An 18,088-nucleotide genomic window follows, 5' to 3' on the forward strand; every position below is an offset into this window, starting at 1 on the left:
CTGCTGGCTCTATCTTCTCCACCCCCATCTCCACTTCCTTGGTGTCTCCTGGGTGAAACCTCTGTCCCTAAGTCACTACATCCTTTTTCATTTTACCCCTTCCACCTTCCCATTGCACCAGTTGCTATGGGACCTGGAGGGTGGGAAAGGGGTTTTCTTCTATTCTGGAGGGCCATTGATGGCTCTGTGGCTGAACTGCAGATTTCTGTGGAGGAGGTGAGACTGTAAAGGGGTGGAGCAGGAATGGTTGTTTTCTGCAGGTTCTTTTTTGTAGTTCTACTATATGGCATTGAGCAGAAGAAAAAAGGAAATTGATCAGGTAGCTACCTGCATACGTGTGCTCCTGTAGCTAGCATTGGGATATTTAATCGGAGAGAAAATGGGCACTTGACTTGAGTCTGCCTACTGTAAGAAGTTTCATAGTGGTAGCCATATTAGTCTGTATCAGCAAAAACAAATTTTGTTAGTCTCTAAGGTGTAATGAGGACTCCTCGTTGTTTTTGCTGTAAGAAGTTACTTGCCTGAAGTAATCAAGCTTATTTTTTGGAAATTTGGTATTTTTTGGAAATCTGTTTTAATGCTGTACTTCAGGGATTATTTGCTTTTTGTTTTTTTTGTTCAGGTACTCCTGGGTCATTCTAACATAAAGCTGTCTGCAGCTGTAAACTCTTAAGACCTGCTTCTCCACGGTCACCTGGCATAACGATGCTCACTTCTGTAAAGTGAGCAAGCACTTCACAATGATTTTGCACAGGTATAAATGACAAAAGGAGAAAATAGTGGAGAATCAGATCCACAGAATCCAGCTGCAAAATTCCAGGAGCTTTTTACTTTCATTTGGCTTTGGAATCACTCTGTGGATATAGAAATATTTAATTTAGTGGTTTTAATCTAGCCAAGAGAAGGCAAAGCTAGAATGTCTAATAGAACGAATATGTTTTTGGTTAGCATGTCACGCTACTTCTTGGTGTGATCCCAGAATCACAGGGTTAAAAACCTAATTTTATTGCTTCATCCTAAAGATGTTGAGCTCCCTCCAGTCTCTCAGAGAAGTGTTGTTCAGCAGGAACTATTACGACTCCTGACTCACTTGGACTCTTGGATATCCAACAGAAAGAATGTGGTGACGTGAGCTGTTTATAGTGACAGCAATTCTGCAATATTCTGTGTTTTTTTTGTTTTGTTTTTTGTCCTGGATAGACTGTGAAGTACTGGCTTGATCCAGCTCATAAAAAGAAGTTTGCAGAGTATATCGTCACTGTACTGCTTTTTGAATCTGTTCTAACTCAGGAGGTGAGCTGGACATATACTGGGCAAGATATTTTAGCATAAAAAAATCTAAATACAATCTTTCCTAAAACATGGCAGATTAATTATGCTATTGCACCTGATTCACCTTTCATTTACACCACTTTTGCCCTGGTATAACTCCATTAACTTAACTGAAATTACTCTGGATTTGCACTGGTGGAAGTGAGATCAGAACCTGGTTTATAGTATATAATTTTGGGGGGGGAGGGAGGGCAGTGAGGTGGGAGGGGACTGTAGAAAAATTTAAATCCAGCAACAAACAAGAACTCTTCTACTCTTTTTTACCATTTTCTCATCACAGCCTTTGTATGCAAGAAACCATCCCACCAACCTTTCAGTCATGTGTCATGCCTAAAGATTGCGAGACATCAATTTGGTCTGTATGGAGCACCTGCTCAAAGACTTGTCACTCGGGGGATCTCTCACCAGGATTCCGAAGCAGACACAGGAGCATAAAGTACATCGCAGTAGGCACTGGGAAGGAGTGCCCTGAGCTAGAAGAGAAGGAGGCCTGCAACATAGGAGGAAAAGAACTTCTGCATCCATGCCCCAGGTATATTACATGCTTTTATCGGCACCTTTTCAAGTGGAATGCAAAGCCCTGTTTGCCTATTTGTTGGGAACAAGCAGAGCTCTTTGATAATGAGGGTCAAATTTATTCCTGTCTCTCTGCACCCTCTCTCCTTATTTTCGCAAGATGATTAGTGATTCAAAGATTTTTTTTTTAAGTATAAATGTGAACTTATTCCTGTATTAGTAGCTGGAAGCCCATGCTGCTGCATGGGTGTAATTCATAAATGGCTGAGATCTTAAAAATTGAAAGGTAACACACCATGAATCTCAGTAATCCTCTAAACACAAAAAAGCTCTCAGCTATGCTTGTAGTTGTTTCCAGTGCTTCACACAGACTCAGACATTCTGGTCTTCAGAGTAATGTTCAAGGTTATTGTGTATGTGCTGATTATGTTGATTTATGTGGGGGTGTGGTATGCTGGGAGAACTGTATGGATTTGTGCGGGTGGTGAATGAGGGGGCATGATATGTTGAAGGACAGTATGTGTTAGGAATTATTTTGTCTGTTGTGTTGGTGGTTGTGTTGATTTGTATCTAGGGAGTTGTGCTGGGCAATTTGTGTTGATTTGTGGGTGTGTCAGCTGGGCACACGGGTGTGGCAACTGGACCAAGTAATCCACTGTCTGAAACTCTTGAATGAAACTTAGCTGGAGCGCGAGACTGGTGGTTGGTTGAATTACCTCTGATATCACAATGGTCTAGGATTCTTGGAATGGTATAGATACATGTCTCATTGTTGCCTGGGTATAATATGTAAAGTCAAAATGGCTGAGAACTTAAAAATTGGGTGGTACCAGACTCTGAATCCCAGTGATGACTGAACAGAAAGCTCATTCAACCATGCCTTTAGCCACTTCCATTGCTTCGCACTGACTCGGACATCTTTGGCTTCAGAGTGACTTAGACAACGACAATCCTGGAATCTTATTATATAGACTCCTGAAGGTAATCCTCACGCTGCTGTGCTCCACGGCCCAGCTAGACTCCATGGAAAGCTCCCCCACTCAGGGACTGTGGCTTAGTTGCCACATAGAGGCCAGAACTAGCGGCAGAATCCGTGGCTTTGCGGGTGAGGAAAGAGAGCTCCTGTGCAACACAGAGCCTCTCTGACTTCTTCATGGAGGTGGGGGCAGGTGTCCATGGCTGTCTGTTAATTGGCTCCGGAAAACCTGAAAGGGTCCACAACAGGGAGAGAGCAGTGCAAGCTCATCTTGGATGACTGTTTCTTCTCTCTCTGTAGAAAAGAACATCCTCATGGGTAAATAGGGACTGGTGGGAGGGAACAGCATGGCTTTGACCTTAATGACTTCCAAGCTCCTCCCACAAGGAGACACTTTGTCCCCACAATTGCTGACTCCATATTGCAGCCAAAAAGCCTCTGGTGGATGGGGTGGTGAGTGGGAACTCTGCAAGCTGCTCATCCTCTTGGAAAGGCTAAACCTGTGCAAGTGTCATTAATAGGATCACAATTGAGTTCCTTCAAAGTCAGCCAATTGCTGATCAGCTCTGTGCCCCCAGCAGGAGAGGGGGGGATTGAAAAAAAAATTCAGTTACTTGATTGGATCCAACAAACAAGCTCTCATATACTGATTTTTACTCTTCCACCTAAATGCACATCAATTTCAAAGTCAAAAAAATGAGAGATTGTCCTGCTGATTTTATGCTCTGTGTACAGTTGTTTCAGTTGATACCTGATTGAAATACACCAACTGCTGGTTGATGAGGAATTAAAGAGAGGTGTGTCTGTAGCCTAGTTTCCCATCCCTGCCATTATTATGTAAATCCCCATCTGTCTAATTAGAGCAAAGCTTGGAGGAAAGAACTCACTACCATCAGCTCCAGAAAACTAGTTTTTCTAAAGGAGACTTTTTGGTAAGACCATTATAAGTTATAGGTCCCCAGTTTCCACACATGCCCTGGACACTAAAGTATGAAGAGCTTTTCACTTTACAGTTAAAATTTAAAATACCTTCCTAAAATCAATAGTTTAAATGTGAAAAGGAAAATATTAAAGCAGCGTTAAGTGTTATAAAGCTTTGTGTGTACTTTTCTGTTTTGCTATTAGTTATTCATACCTTAGGATTTTTTCAAATGCTTGGCAAATTTAAACACACAAGCTGATTCTTCTTTCATTTACCTGGTTTAAATCAGGAATAAATCAATTAAAGGGAATACAGCGTTGTAAAACTGTTTATACATACAAAGAGAATCAATCCGATCGGCTAAAGAGATGAAGGGGTTCTCAGGGCCTGACAAAATTTACCCTAGAGTATTTAAGGAAGTAGCTGAAGCAATCGCTAAACCTTTAGCAATTATCTTTGAGAACTCATGGACGACTGGTGAGGTCCCAGAGGACTAGAGAAGGGCAAACATAGTACCTATCTCTAAAAAGGGGAACAAATAGGACCCAGGGAATTATGGACCAGTCAGCCTAACTTCAATACCTGAAAAGAGAGTGGAACAAACTGTTAAACAATCAGTTTGTAAGAACCTAGAGGAAAATAAGGTGACAAGTAATAGCCAACATGGATTTGTCAAAAACAAAACAAATCATGCCAAATCAACCTAATTTTCTTTTTTGATAGGATAACCAGCAGCGTGGATGGGGGAAAGCAGTAGACATGTTATATCTGGACTTTAATAAGGCTTTTACATGGTATCACCTGATATTCCCATAAGCAAACTAAGGAAATATGGTCTAGGTAAAATTACTATAAGGTGGGTGTACAACTAGGTGAAAAAAACATACTCAGAGTAGTTATCAATAGTTTGTTGTCAGACTGGGAGACTGTATCAAAGAACTCTAATAAGACATGATTTCCCTTTACAGAAACCAGGTTGACTTTTTCCCAACAATTTTATGTTCTTCTATGTGTCTGACAATTTTATTCTTTACTATTGTTTCAGCTAATTTGCCCGGTACTGACATTAGACTTACCGGTCTGTAATTGCCAAGATCACTTCTAGAGCCCTTTTTAAATATTGGCATTACATTACGTATCTTCCAGTCATTTGGGTACAGAAGCTGATTTAAAGGACAGGTTACAAAACCATAGTTAATAGTTCTACAATTTCACATTTGAGTTCTTTCAGAACTCTTGGGTGAATGCCATCTGGTTCCGGTGACTTGCTACTTTTAAGTTTCTCAATGAATTCCAAAACCTCCTCTAGTGACACTTCAATCTGTGACAATTCCTCAGATTTGTCACCTACAAAAGATGACTCAGATTTGGGAATCTCCCTAACATCCTCAGCCGTGAAGACTGAAGCAAAGAATTCATTTAGTTTCTCCGCAATGACTTTATCGTCTTTAAGTGACCTAATTCAAGTGTTACTAGAGCTGCAAAAATATTCAATGTCATATTTAAAGTATTTATATTTTATTTCTACTGAAGTGTGTTGAGATCCACATAAGGACGGCCACACTGGGTCAGACCAACAGTCTATCTAGTCCAGTATCCTGTCTTCCGACAGTGGCCATAAGTGCTTCAGAGGGAATGAACAGAACAGGAAATCATTGAGTGATCCACCTCTGTTATCCACTCCCACTTTCTGGCAATCAGAGGCTAGGGACACACAGAGTTTGATGTTGCATCCCCACTCATCTTGTCTAATAGCTATTAGACCTATCCTCTAGGAACTTATCTAATTCTTTTTTGAACCCAATTATAATTTTGGCCTTCATAACACCCCCTGGCAATGAGTTCCACAGGTTGACTGTGCAAATGATGGTGTGTGAAGTAGTATTTCCTTTTGTTTGTTCTAAACAAACCTATTAATTTCATTGGGTGACCCCTGGTTTTTGTGTTACATGATCATTTTGGCACAGCAGCTTTATCTGCTGCTCACCTGGGCAGAGTATGTGTGTCTATGCAAAAATGGTCTTCTCCTGAAATCTCCTCCCCCCCCCCATTCATCGCTAGTTGTTAGGGGAGAGCTCATTCAGACCCTCCCTACATTAAGTGCAGGGAAATTCTGCTGTACAGTAGGTGATACAGTAGATAACTGTAGTGTATCCAATATCTCTCTGTATAGTTTTTTTTTAAGTGACAGCCAGTGTGTATATTTAAATCAACTAATACACGAGTAGGATTTTGCTTTTCGTAAACTCTTATTGCATCATAGGGCCTATCTGACTGATAAAAACAAGACCATTGAATTGATATGTTTTTACCCTCTACTTTAAGGTTTTTCTGTTGATAAACAGGCAATGACTACAGCACATGGTTGCTGTTAGTTAAGAATTGCTCAGCAGCAGAATATCCACTTATTCTGTATACTGCAATTCTAAGGGGATTTTTCAGCCTTGTAGACAGATGAGATTTAATTATGTTTGAACTGAGATACATTTAATTATGTTGTATAATTCTGAATGCTAATGGCCTGATTTTCAGAAGGTCCAAATATCCAGAGCTCATACTGACTGGGAGGTGCAGGTACTCTCACCTCTGAAGGCCAATCCCTGGGGGTTGGGGAGGTGTCCAATCTTCACACTTGGTAAAACCTAAAATTACCCTGATTTAAATCAGTGCGTAAGTGCCTAAAACAAGTATTTAGATGATGAAATAAGGACTTATATATACCTATCTTTAGGCATCCAGTTTTGAAAACTGGGTCCTGTATACTCTAAAAGATATATTTTAATCTGCTGTGAGGAGAAATGTGGTAGATTACCTTGTTCAGTTAAGTGTCTTCATATGAAAATTGGAGACCTGCATTAATATTGAATATTAGAAAAGCTGTGATAACCTACAAAAGGAACTTCTGTACAGAAGAATTCTCCATTATAATTTGTGTATTATGGGAGTACAATTATTTCATGCATGTCATGTATAGACTGTATTCCTCTTTGATGGTAATAAATCCTGTGAATGTATCCAAATGTGCACAAGATATACTGCATATTATTTAAGAGAGAGCAAGACAGCTAATCTGTAAATTAGAAATAATTGGCAATATTCACAAACATCTTCCATGAAGACATTACAAAATTCATAAGTGCTTTGAGGCTAGAAATGACTCTGATATTAACAAGATATAATTTTTAGAGAATGTTGAAGTGTGCTCAGATACTTTTTTAAAATTTATTATTATTATTATTTTATTTTATTATTTTTTGCAAATAATTTGCAGTTTGTTTCCTTGTAATATCTGTACCCTACCTACAAATATTTTCTAAAGACAACACACAGAATTTCAAGCTGGAAATCTTTCTCCACAAAAGACATCCAAAGATACATGCTCTTATGATTTATGTGACAAGATAAACATATCATGCAAATTTAACAACCAGTGAAATTGAGATAACCGGAGAGAGTGTTTTGTTTTGGGGGCAAAGGAAGGGATGAAACTTATTTTGCATATATTTTAAGAAATTAAGACCATCTGGAGACTGAGGGAATATGGAGAAAGGAAAGAAATAGAAAACATTGCAGAAGACTCTAAGGAGAATGGTAGATAACACAATACACGCATCAACAGAAACATTACAATACTTGGTATTTATATAGGGCTTTTTTATCTGTAGATGTTAAAGTTTTTCACATAGGAAAGGAAGTATTTTCTCCATTTTGCAGATAATCAATTGTTTCACCAGAACAGTCTGGTGTCCTGTTCGTTGGATCAGATTGTCAGTGCCTCTGAAGGATCCCTTACACTTGTAGACGAGATGGGAAAAACCTGATTTTTGTTTCTCTTCCATAGTTTTAATTAATTCTTTTTTGGCATATCAGCCATTTTTAACCTCTAATTCCACCGTGTATTCTAATACACAAATCCTCAGATGTATCCAATTCAAATTTGGGTGCTTGTCTATGGGGCACTTACATATTTGTGTGTAAGAATTTAAACCTTTCCTGAACAGAAAATTCCAAAGTATTTATGTTCTTAATTATACACGAATTAACTGTACTGAGAAAATACTTTTTATCTAAATCTGATGTGTGTCACAACTTCAAGAAAGAGAAATTAACTCAAGTATTGCAGTCCTCTTCTAGAAGCAATTGGTAGGTACCCAATAAACCCTAAAACTTTATGAAGCTATCAATCAGAGGCCAAATCCCAACATGTCTTTGAACACTGGGTACTCATAGATTCATAGATATTAATGTCAGAAGGGACCATTATGATCATCTAGTCTGACCTCCTGCACTCTGTTGACTTTACAAGTGTTCAGTACCTCTCACAGTTAGGTCCTTAGTTATTGACAGAGAGTTATGGCCTTGTGATCTGAAGGCAGGATTAACAGCCAGCTTTCACACTTACTTCCTGTATGGAGCAAATCACTTAATCTCTGTTGATACATAGGTGTGAAAAATTCTACATAAGTACTGTATTAATATATTGCCTGGCACTGGAAGGTAAGTCTTGAAGTAGGAAGACAAAGATTAAAGTCTAGAGAATATTCTAAAGAATAACAAATTTGTAATATAAAGAACCACCCACTGCCCCATGGTCTTCTATAAAACCTTGTTTTACACACACTATTTTTCTTTCAAAGGTTTTCATGGAGGACTTCCGAATGGAAAGCATGCCAAGTTACTCTCCTCCTTGATGGACAGGACCCTCGCCGACATAAGTACACAGCCCTTTGTGGAGGTGGGATACAAGTCCGGGAAGTGTACTGTGTCCAAAGTATGATAGAATCTGGGAAACACAAATTGAAGGAAGGTACGTTGTTAGAGGTTATCCTAAAATGTCTATTACAGGGATCTATAAATTGGAAAGGTAAAGAAATATTGTGAATCTCATCAGTAGCATGAAGCTGTGTACTTTTTTGCTGCCACTGAGCTGGAGAAGTATGTTTGTGGGTAAGGATAAAAATGTCTCAGTGGCCTGCTAATAGATTCCATTGGAGTCATGCTGCCTGGAAGCTGGAGGAGGGAGTCAGAGGGCCCCAGAGTCAGCACAGGGTATCTGTGTGGAGATTCCTTGCCTCCTATGGGTCCCCCCATGATCTGAAGGGTTCTGGGTGTGAAACCACTGCCCATCATGTGTGGTGACGGAGACACACTGTCTCCCACTCTCCAGTCTCCCTTGGAATGAGTTCAGAAAAACTTAGTCTTCCTCCTGTCTCACAGGTCGGGGGTGGGGGGGAGGGAGAGCGGCAGTCCCACCTCACCCTTCCACCCCCATTTGTTGAATCCACTTGGCCATTTTTTGGTGTTGGTTCAGTTATTTATCAATACAGTCCAACCTGAGAGTTACAAACACCTTGGGAATGGAGGTTGTTCGTAAATCTGAAATGTCCCTAACTCTGAATGAAACATTATGGTCATTCTTTCAAAAATTTACAACTGAACCTTGTCTTAGTACAGCTTTGAAACTTTACTATGCGGAAGAAAAATGCTGCTTTTAACCATTTTAATTTAAATGAAATAAACACAGAAACCGTTTCCTTACCGTGTCAGATCTTTTTTTAAACTTCCCATTATTTTTTTAATAGTTTGTTTAACACAGGACAGTCCTGTATGTGCATTTTTGGGTCTCTGCTGCTGCCTGATTGTGTACTTCCGGTTCCAAATGAGTCGTGTGATTGACTGCTCGATTTGTACCTCTGGTGTTTGTAACTCCGAGGTTCTACAGTTTGTCAGCCCATTCCTCGTGTGGCTTAATCCTCTGCTCAAAACCAATCCACAACCTTTCTTATGATTTGTTGGGGAAAGCCAAAATATTAATGTCACAACTTCTGAGCAGACAGACAGGTGTTGGGGTGAGAGTGAGTTATTTTGCTTTTGGAAGAGTAATGAGCAGATGAAGATGCATTATGAATAATTTATCCTCGTCTTATCTGCAGTGTGTACTGCTCCTGTAGAATATGGCTTTGAGCAGAGATGGTAAGATAGTAACAACACAACATTGCAGTTTAGACTTATTTACTTACAAAGCCAAAGCAAATCTTTTTTAATGGCAGATTGCATGTCCTATCTGCCTGCAAAAATACCTCTGACTATAGAAAAACAGGACTTCGTTTAGTCCATATACAACTGTTTCTTCTCTTGTTCCAAGAGACTGGAGCCTTGCTCTCCCAACACACAAAGATTCCTTTGTTCTTCATTATCTTGCAATGCATGTGTCACATCAAGTGAGGAAACTGTTTTAGTGACTACAGTAGCATAACATTTTGGCTGTCTTTCTTACCCTCACAACAGTTTCTTGCATTGACAAAACCACCGTAATGGGCATGTCCACATTCAATAAGCCTCAAAACTGTGATTGTGCTTGAATTTTATGATTTGTATTCTGGTAGCACCTAGGAGCCCACTCTCGGACCTGGACCCCATTCTGCCAGATGCTATATAAACACAGAACAAAAAGGTGGTTCCTGCCCCCAAAGAGTTTATAATTGTGATATGCTAAGGCCTTTCCCCAAAAGTGCTCAGCATTGGTACTAGAAGCAATGTTTTCTGCATAACTTCCAGATGTGGTGAACTGCTCTGTGAGATGATTGTGACTACGTTTGTGGCTTTGTTTCCACAGTGCAAAGAATCCAATGTTTGATCTGAAAAGATTCAGCCATCTGAGAAGAAGATTATCTCAGGCACTGTAACCAACCATAGAGTTTTTGAGGGAAGACTTAATTAAAAACTGTCAAATGTATTGTGGTTTTTTTGCGTGTCTCTATCATAGGACTTTTTTTTTTAAGTGAAAATGTAAAGATGAATCCATTTATTTAACTACAACATCTTGATTCAACTTATCACCAGAATGCAACTTCATTTCAAGGGTTGGCTGGAAAAAATCCATTTTGCAAAAAAAGTCAGGTTTTGAAACTTGTTTTCATTCCAAAGCAGAACAAAATCAAGACATTTAGAAATTTTAATGGAAAAATTGAGAGCACAAGATCCAACAATAGCCTATATAGCCTGGTGCTTAGGGCAGACACTGGGGATATGGAAGAACCAGTTTCAAGTGCCTGCTTGGGTCTCCCACATCTCAGGTGGGTGCCCTAATCACTGACCTATTGTCTCGTCCAGGAGCTTCTCTCTTGTTTGTCCTCTGTCAGAAACACCATCTTGGTCTGGAGAAACTTTCCTGACACAAATTTATTCAAAACCAATATGTTTCTGGAAAACGTTTCAGTTTCAATTGAGAAAAGTTTTGTGAAAAATTGTTTGACTAGCTCTATTTCTGACCATACTCTTTCTCTCTCTCCCCACCTGTCTCTGCCCCTATTTAGAGAAAGAACACTACTGAACTATCTTGCCAACACACTACTAGGTCTTGTTTCCAAAGACTTTGGCATCTATAGTATATTTTCTTAAACATCTGTCCTCCATACACATATGAAAGAAACTAAATTCTTAAATATCATAAGTCATTTATTTCCCTTATGGTACATAGTATAAGAAATTTGGTGGCAAATTCTGTTCTAAGTTACAACAGTGTAAATTCAGACTAATTACACTGAGTTCAGTGGAGTTTCTCTGGACTTTCACAAACATAGTTTAGAACAGAATTTGACCTTTAGCTCCAGTTTCTGAACTTATTCAAGCTTTTCTTTGTTCAAAACAGAATATATCCTATACGTTATATGGGCCTTTACATTTTTCCAGAGCAGCATCAAAACCTTTTGGGAGATCATATCCCTGTTTAGGCAGCTCTTGCTCTCTTTAAAAACCGTAAATGTTGCCCAAGGGGGTGTCATGCAGCAGGATAAATACATATTTGTGCAAATGAGGAAGGGTATTAGCAGCCACTTTGGACTTGTTAGCCAGCTGGAACATATAAAGGACTTGTACTGTATTTGAATTAGCAGTAACCCTGTCCTATATTCAATGTGCACTGCTCTTCAAATTCATGCCTATATTGGTAAAGCTGCAGGAAGAAAAAAATCAATTTTTGACAAAGAAATTAGATTTTGGAGACTCAGATATTTGAGTCCCGACCTTCCTGTCTTGTTTGTGAAAGTATTTGGAAAGAATAGGCTAGAATGTATTGGCTATAGGAAAATTTGACTGGTACCCCGGGGAGAAAGATAACTGATGGTCAGCAGCGTCATTAAAGGATCTTTGTTTACTAACTGAGTGGTGGTGCTGAAGCTGGATAATCCAGCATCTGGATTAGTGGATCCAATTCAGAGTAACCTTTTTCTCAGGTAAGAAACAGGCCCCTTCTTCTCAAAATGACCTGGCTTGAGAAGATGACGAAGAATGTACCTCCACAGTGTGAAATATATGCAAGCATGCCTGTGTCAAATCTGCATTGTTGGGATGTTGAGCTATTGCTCTAACATTCTGTGAGCAGAATTTATAAGATTAAAGTCACATAATAGAATAATAAATATGTAACAGCTGGCTTCTTCAGTGGAAACCCTTTGGAAGCAAGACTTAAAACGATTTTACGCAAATTGTTGGGGTGTAAAGCTGGCATGTTTTAAATTTGTAATTCAGGAGCTTAAGGGTTTAAATTCATGGGGGAAAGCAACCTATTTATCACAGAGGTATAACATTTTTAGTTCCCAGATGTCTGGGAGCTAGCTGAAGTGAAATGAGCAGATTATATAGAAAACATTTTGAATGTAAAATACCTAACTTTTTTTAAAAATGTGACTTGTTTCTCATAAAGGTATTTGATATGACATGCAATATTTATTCCATTATTACTGGTGCATTTATTTATAGGGTTGTTTATTATATGGTAAGTAGTTAGCCTGCTTCGCCCAATCAATTTACAGGACACTGTAGATTTTAGTTCAGTTTCTTATCTTTGAAGTCTAACAAAAATCAAGTGTACATATTTATATTTTAGGGCCATTTATGCCACTGGAATATGTAAAAGTCATTCGCAGCCCAGTGATAAGGGCATTATATTTTTGCTTACTATACAAACAAAATGACTTACTTTCTCTTTGTTGGCCAAACTAGAACATCCACAAAGAAAAGGACAGTCACAAAAACTGAAGTTTTACTTAGAATAAAAATATCCTAATTTTAAACCGTTAGTGGAGGGTTAATCTCACACTGTTCCAAGGTTTGGTTCAGAGCCTTTCCTGAAGCATATCCAAAACTTTTGGATTCCCTTCCCTTTCTTCTTCATGACTTCTCTGGCAATGTGACTTCCAAGTACATTGTGGCCTTTTCTCAAAGCCTTCTAGTATCCTATGACCCTTGCTTTTTTGTAACCAATCATCAACAAACTACCTGCACACCCTCTCTTCCCATGATCACCTTCATTGGTCCCCAGTACCCCATCTCCCTTAAAACTCTTCCAATAGATTCTCAGCTACATCCTTCCTACCTTTTGCTGGTCAGTCATAGTACTTACAATAATAAGCACTATGCCCCATTGTAAATGTTTGCCAGATATATTTCTATTGTGGCAGTGCTGAGTTGCACCAAGCAGGATTGGGACCATGTTGTACTAAGAGGTGAACAAACACAGGAAGACATCTTTTCTCCTCCGAAAAGTTTATAATGTCACTTAATTCATGTAGCAGGACTTTTTGATAGTTCCTTAATATACTGAATCACCGTTGCTTCTGGCAACGTATTATTAACGTCTTTCCATTCTGAGATTAGCCTTTTATTTAGACTATGAAATAGTTTTCAGTTGATAATGGGACTTTACTTCTCACCTTGTGGCTTCCAATTTTTTTAAATGCATAAAAAGTCGCTTTCTATCAAACACAGGAAGCAGCAAGTTTCCTTAACAGTCTCATGTGAGAAGCTAGTATCAGAGCCATTTCTAAGCTAAAAAAAGGTGATCCAGTTATCCTTTGCCCACTGTTTTGTCATCACTATCAAAACAGTGTCTTTCAGGCAGGAGACATGTGACTTGTCTTTACAGAAGTTGTGATCATTTTTTTCTATTGTATACTCATGTAGGTGTTTTATATTATAAGTCAGTCTTCAATGATTTTCTCAACTAATTTCCTCTAGTACTGAAATAAGAGTCACTGGCCTATATTTCCTAGCGTCACCAATAGCAAATTTTAAACATGGGTACTATCCCTATCTTGGCCTCTGGTAATAATTCACTCTGTATGGTTCTGCCAAACATTAAATATATATTGACTTCTGCTGTGGTGAATATCAAGATGTATTGCCCTGAAAGGTGAATACTAACTAAGGTGAAGGCAAAATTGAGATACTCCTTAAGGGACAATAAATCTCGACATCACATTGTTACATGTGTTTGAAATAGGCTTGCCAGAGATACCTAGAAACTTCTCCATTCTGGCCATGAATTTCTGAAATGTTTAGGTGTTCATTTTAAACTAACAATCTTAAGAGAGATGAAGTTAAAAGTCCAGGAAAAAATATTATTTACCTTCTGGGAGGAGTGAAAATTAGTTTTGGGAAGACTTGCTGAAGTCAGGATGTGCATTCGCTCTCTGATTGGTTAACATTGTTCTTTATCTCAGTATTGCCCTGTGTGACTATATTTATTAGCCCAGAATTAATTTATATAAGTCACTGCTATAGAACTGTGCAATGTTTCAAAGAGTTACAAGATTTGCATTCAATTGAGTTTTCAGGCTTATTCCACAGATCCAGAGGAACATAGGATTTTTAAAAATATGAACAAACATAATCTATAGTAAATGGGCTGCTATTTGATTCAGGGGCATTGACCCAGAAATTCTGAGAGGAAACACAAGTGTTATCAAGCTGAAAATGTGACATTTTTTTCCCAAACAACATAAATGCTTTATTTACAGGATAAGTGCAATTATCAAACAAGTTAGAAGGTGCAAGAAACCCTGACCCTTCCAATACATAGACAGAGGTCTAGCAGTTCTGTCCATTTATCACAGCAATACCCTGAATTCTCTCCCACTGACCCTTTGCAATAGCATATCCTTGATCTGGGATGAACAATTTCTGCCTTGCATGTTTGATTGAGTTCTGTTATCTGGCAATGAAAAGAATCACAGAAAGAGACACTTTATTGTAACAATGAACAAAGAACTTTATTCGAATAAGAAAAACAGCATTATCCATAAAAAGAACGGGAGTACTTGTGGCACCTTAGAGACTAACAAATTTATTTGAGCATAAGCTTTTGTGGACTACAGCCCACTTCATCAGATGCATAGAATGGAACATAGTAAGAAGATATATATATAAAGATAATTAATAGCCTCTTACCGTTGGTATGGCTACTTCCACCTTTTCATGTTCTATCTATCTTCTTACTATATGTTCCATTCTATGCATCCGATGAAGTGGGCTGTAGCCCACAAAAGCTTATGCTCTAATAAATTTGTTAGTCTCTAAGGTGCCACAAGTACTCCTGTTCTTTTTGCGAATACAGACTAACATGGCTGCTACTCTGAAACCTGTCATTATCCATAAAGGTACTCAGCCTCTTCTTCTCTGCTTTACTGCAGAACCTTTACCCATCTCCTTCCAACTGGTTATCCTGCTACAGTTTTAAAGAAATACGTATACAGTCAGACGAATAAAAGCAAATAAAGCTCTGCTGGCACTCAGACCAGGTCAATGAATGGACTCCATCCTTGGACTAGTGGAAGCCACCTTTGAGTTTGGGGTTGTCTGTCAATCAGATGGCTAGACAAATGATGGAACTCTTTTACAGATGGTCAGTTCTCTATTAGAGTTCACCTCGCCTTCATGTGGCAACAGAAGGAGTGCTTTTACAGCCACCATGTCTAGTCGAAATGACTTAGTTCATTAATACTGTAACGTGTGTTTATTAATGCAACCTATTTCTTTTTGTTCTTATTTCTGAAATATTTCATTAAAAGTTTTCGTCTCTGCAATATGCAGTAACTACTGGCAGAAATTTGGAGGACTTTTTGACATTTGACCATATCCATGTGCATATTTCTAATTCATCGAGTTATTTTTTAGAAATTATATATTCATGCTCTAAATGTATGGATGATTACTACCATTTTATTTCAAAATAATTTCAGGAGATTCACAACATGGCTGAAATGAAATAGTTGTACTAGAATGGGATGTGACTTAATTCTTAAAGTTGACCTCTGTGCCCTAAAACTGATTTGTTTTCATTTCTCCCAGTGAGTTAAAAAAATGATAAATTATTTTGCTAAACTTAGTGCTGAAGGGATATTAAGTAATGTGGGAAGCTCTTCATTAAAAAAAATAGCCTTATGGTTAAAATTCTAATATTTATCTTACCCTTTCTGTCATTTGACTTTTGCAATCTGTAGAAAAGGTCTATTTACTTTAGCAGTAAGGCGAATTGGATTCCTGCCAGCTTGGTGTAGTCTCTAAATGAATATGTCAAAGGCAATATTGTTTTTCAAAAATCATTCAGAAAGCAGTCTTTTTACATTAATAGTATCTTTCATTAGTTTTGAATTAAATTTAATCTATTGCCATTTAATAGTACAGTTATATCATAGAGTGCTTGAGGAGCAAGAGGTATGAATTCTGAGTCCATGAGTTAGAACCTAAGCTGCCGCTCAGTGTTCCTGCATCTGAACTTGAAGCACTGGCATGAGAGAACCTTGGTGCATTAATGTTTGCTGAGACAAGCACCGAAGCCTTCTGTAAAAGCAATTCAAGATCGTAGATTCCTGCATGCATAAAATGGTAGAAGATCAGGAAGAAACAAAGAAATGTTTGCTAATACATATAGCATATAGCTTTTTGAAAACACTTTTCCAGTCAGTCCCATGGTCCCTTCATTGAATATATTGTATGTAAATAGATCTGGGCCATATTGTCTTCCAAGATAGAGAGTCTGCTGGAATCTATCCATCATGCACAGCCATGGAGATCTACATAATTGATGGTGTGAATGGGGGCAAGATTTGGATCAACAGTTGGAATTTAGTTAAACCAATGTGGTGTTTGAGCCAGAGGAGAATTTAATTAATCACCTTATCACCATTGGTTTCTGCCAATTCTGTTAATAGCAGAAAAATGTGGTAAACACATTTTTTTCCTCTATAGCAAGCAGACCTGACCTGAATATTCACAGGTCGTGGATCTGCTGAGTAAGGTGTTTCATTTTTACATAGTTACTTTTCAGAGAGAATACAGCTGGTACTCTGATTCAGCAGTCCAGTCCTAGACTGGAAAGCCCTTAAGCATGTGCTTAACATAAGCCTGCATTTAACTGCTTTTCTGAACAGGGATGGGGACTTAAGCAATGCTTAAATATTTTGCCTTAGAACATAAACTCTTTGGGTCAGGTAGATTCTTTTTTGCTGCTTATTTAGGGCCTAGCAGATTTGGTTTGCTCCAGGGAACAAATGCCAATAGTAAATTCAGAAGCTCTGTGAAGTTTGTATGAATGAAACTACAGTCCATAACTTTTTTTCTGTTTAGTCACTAGGCCTGTTGACAAGAAGTTATGTGTTGGCCCTTCTCCCTCTGCCTCCCAGCTGTGCAATGTTCCATGTTCTTCTGACTGTTTGGTTTCCTCCTGGTCTGCCTGGGGACCCTGTGTTCATGAAAACTGCCAGGATCGCCAGGGAAGAAAAGGTGCATTTAACTGTTTTTCTCATATGCTACAGCCTGTAATTAGATCTGAATTAAACTAAACGCCAGCATGTTAGGATAGGAATTTAAAAGCAATTGGATCCAAATGTGGTTTCCTATTGAATTCATTTGATATAAGTTAGAACCCACAGGTGGAGCCTAGGGTAGAAGGTGGCCTTTGATGTTGTAGGCTATTGTTCTTGAAAAATACGGGTGAGATCCTCATCCCTACTCCAGCCCCTCTATGTTCGGTAAAAGGTCTGCAGAGACATAAAGGGGCTCTAAAAGTCTTCTGAGAACCTTCTCAAAAGTCTTGAGGTAGGGGGCATGCTGGGTGTGGAGCTTGAAGGTGGGAGGAGAATGTCAGGCTCAGAGTTTCAGCACGTATCAGTGCGGAGATTCCAGGCAGTGCTGGGGGCTTTGCTGAGTCAATGAGAACATTGCTTGATGCAGAATGGCTGAGCACCATGGTAAATCCACTAACTCAAACCATGGATATAGCTAGTCTATGTTCTATCATATCCAAAACAAACCCATGCTGAAAGACACTTACTTGCATACTAGCTCCACTATTGAATATAACATAGTTTTCATTCAAATGGCATTAAATTATGTACTCAATTATTTTTGTAACCTTTTTGTTCCCAATTTTAAATTTGAATCTCCCACTTTTAGAGGATGTTATTTTGAGGGGTCCAATATGAATTATATATCTTCATAAAGCAGAGTAATTATTTCTCAGTAAATTGGTCTTCTGTATCTCAGAACAAGACTTTTAAATC

The 18,088-nt window shown here is 38.6% G+C and overlaps 1 protein-coding gene across 2 annotated transcripts in view; it reads left to right on the forward strand.

Annotated features, from left to right (window-relative positions):
- The window catches only part of THSD7B (thrombospondin type 1 domain containing 7B), a 517,186-nt gene that overhangs the window by 202,264 nt on the left and 296,834 nt on the right, over window positions 1–18,088 (forward strand). For both annotated transcript variants that reach the window (XM_073305365.1, XM_073305366.1), the window contains exons 4-6: window positions 1,613–1,864; window positions 8,384–8,553; window positions 17,154–17,309. In XM_073305365.1, the coding sequence (XP_073161466.1) occupies window positions 1,613–1,864; window positions 8,384–8,553; window positions 17,154–17,309 (578 nt within the window). The remainder of the gene's footprint in view (window positions 1–1,612; window positions 1,865–8,383; window positions 8,554–17,153; window positions 17,310–18,088) is intronic.

Source organism: Lepidochelys kempii, chromosome 11 (genome assembly GCF_965140265.1).
Source record: "Lepidochelys kempii isolate rLepKem1 chromosome 11, rLepKem1.hap2, whole genome shotgun sequence".
Classification (NCBI taxonomy): Eukaryota; Metazoa; Chordata; order Testudines; family Cheloniidae; genus Lepidochelys; species Lepidochelys kempii.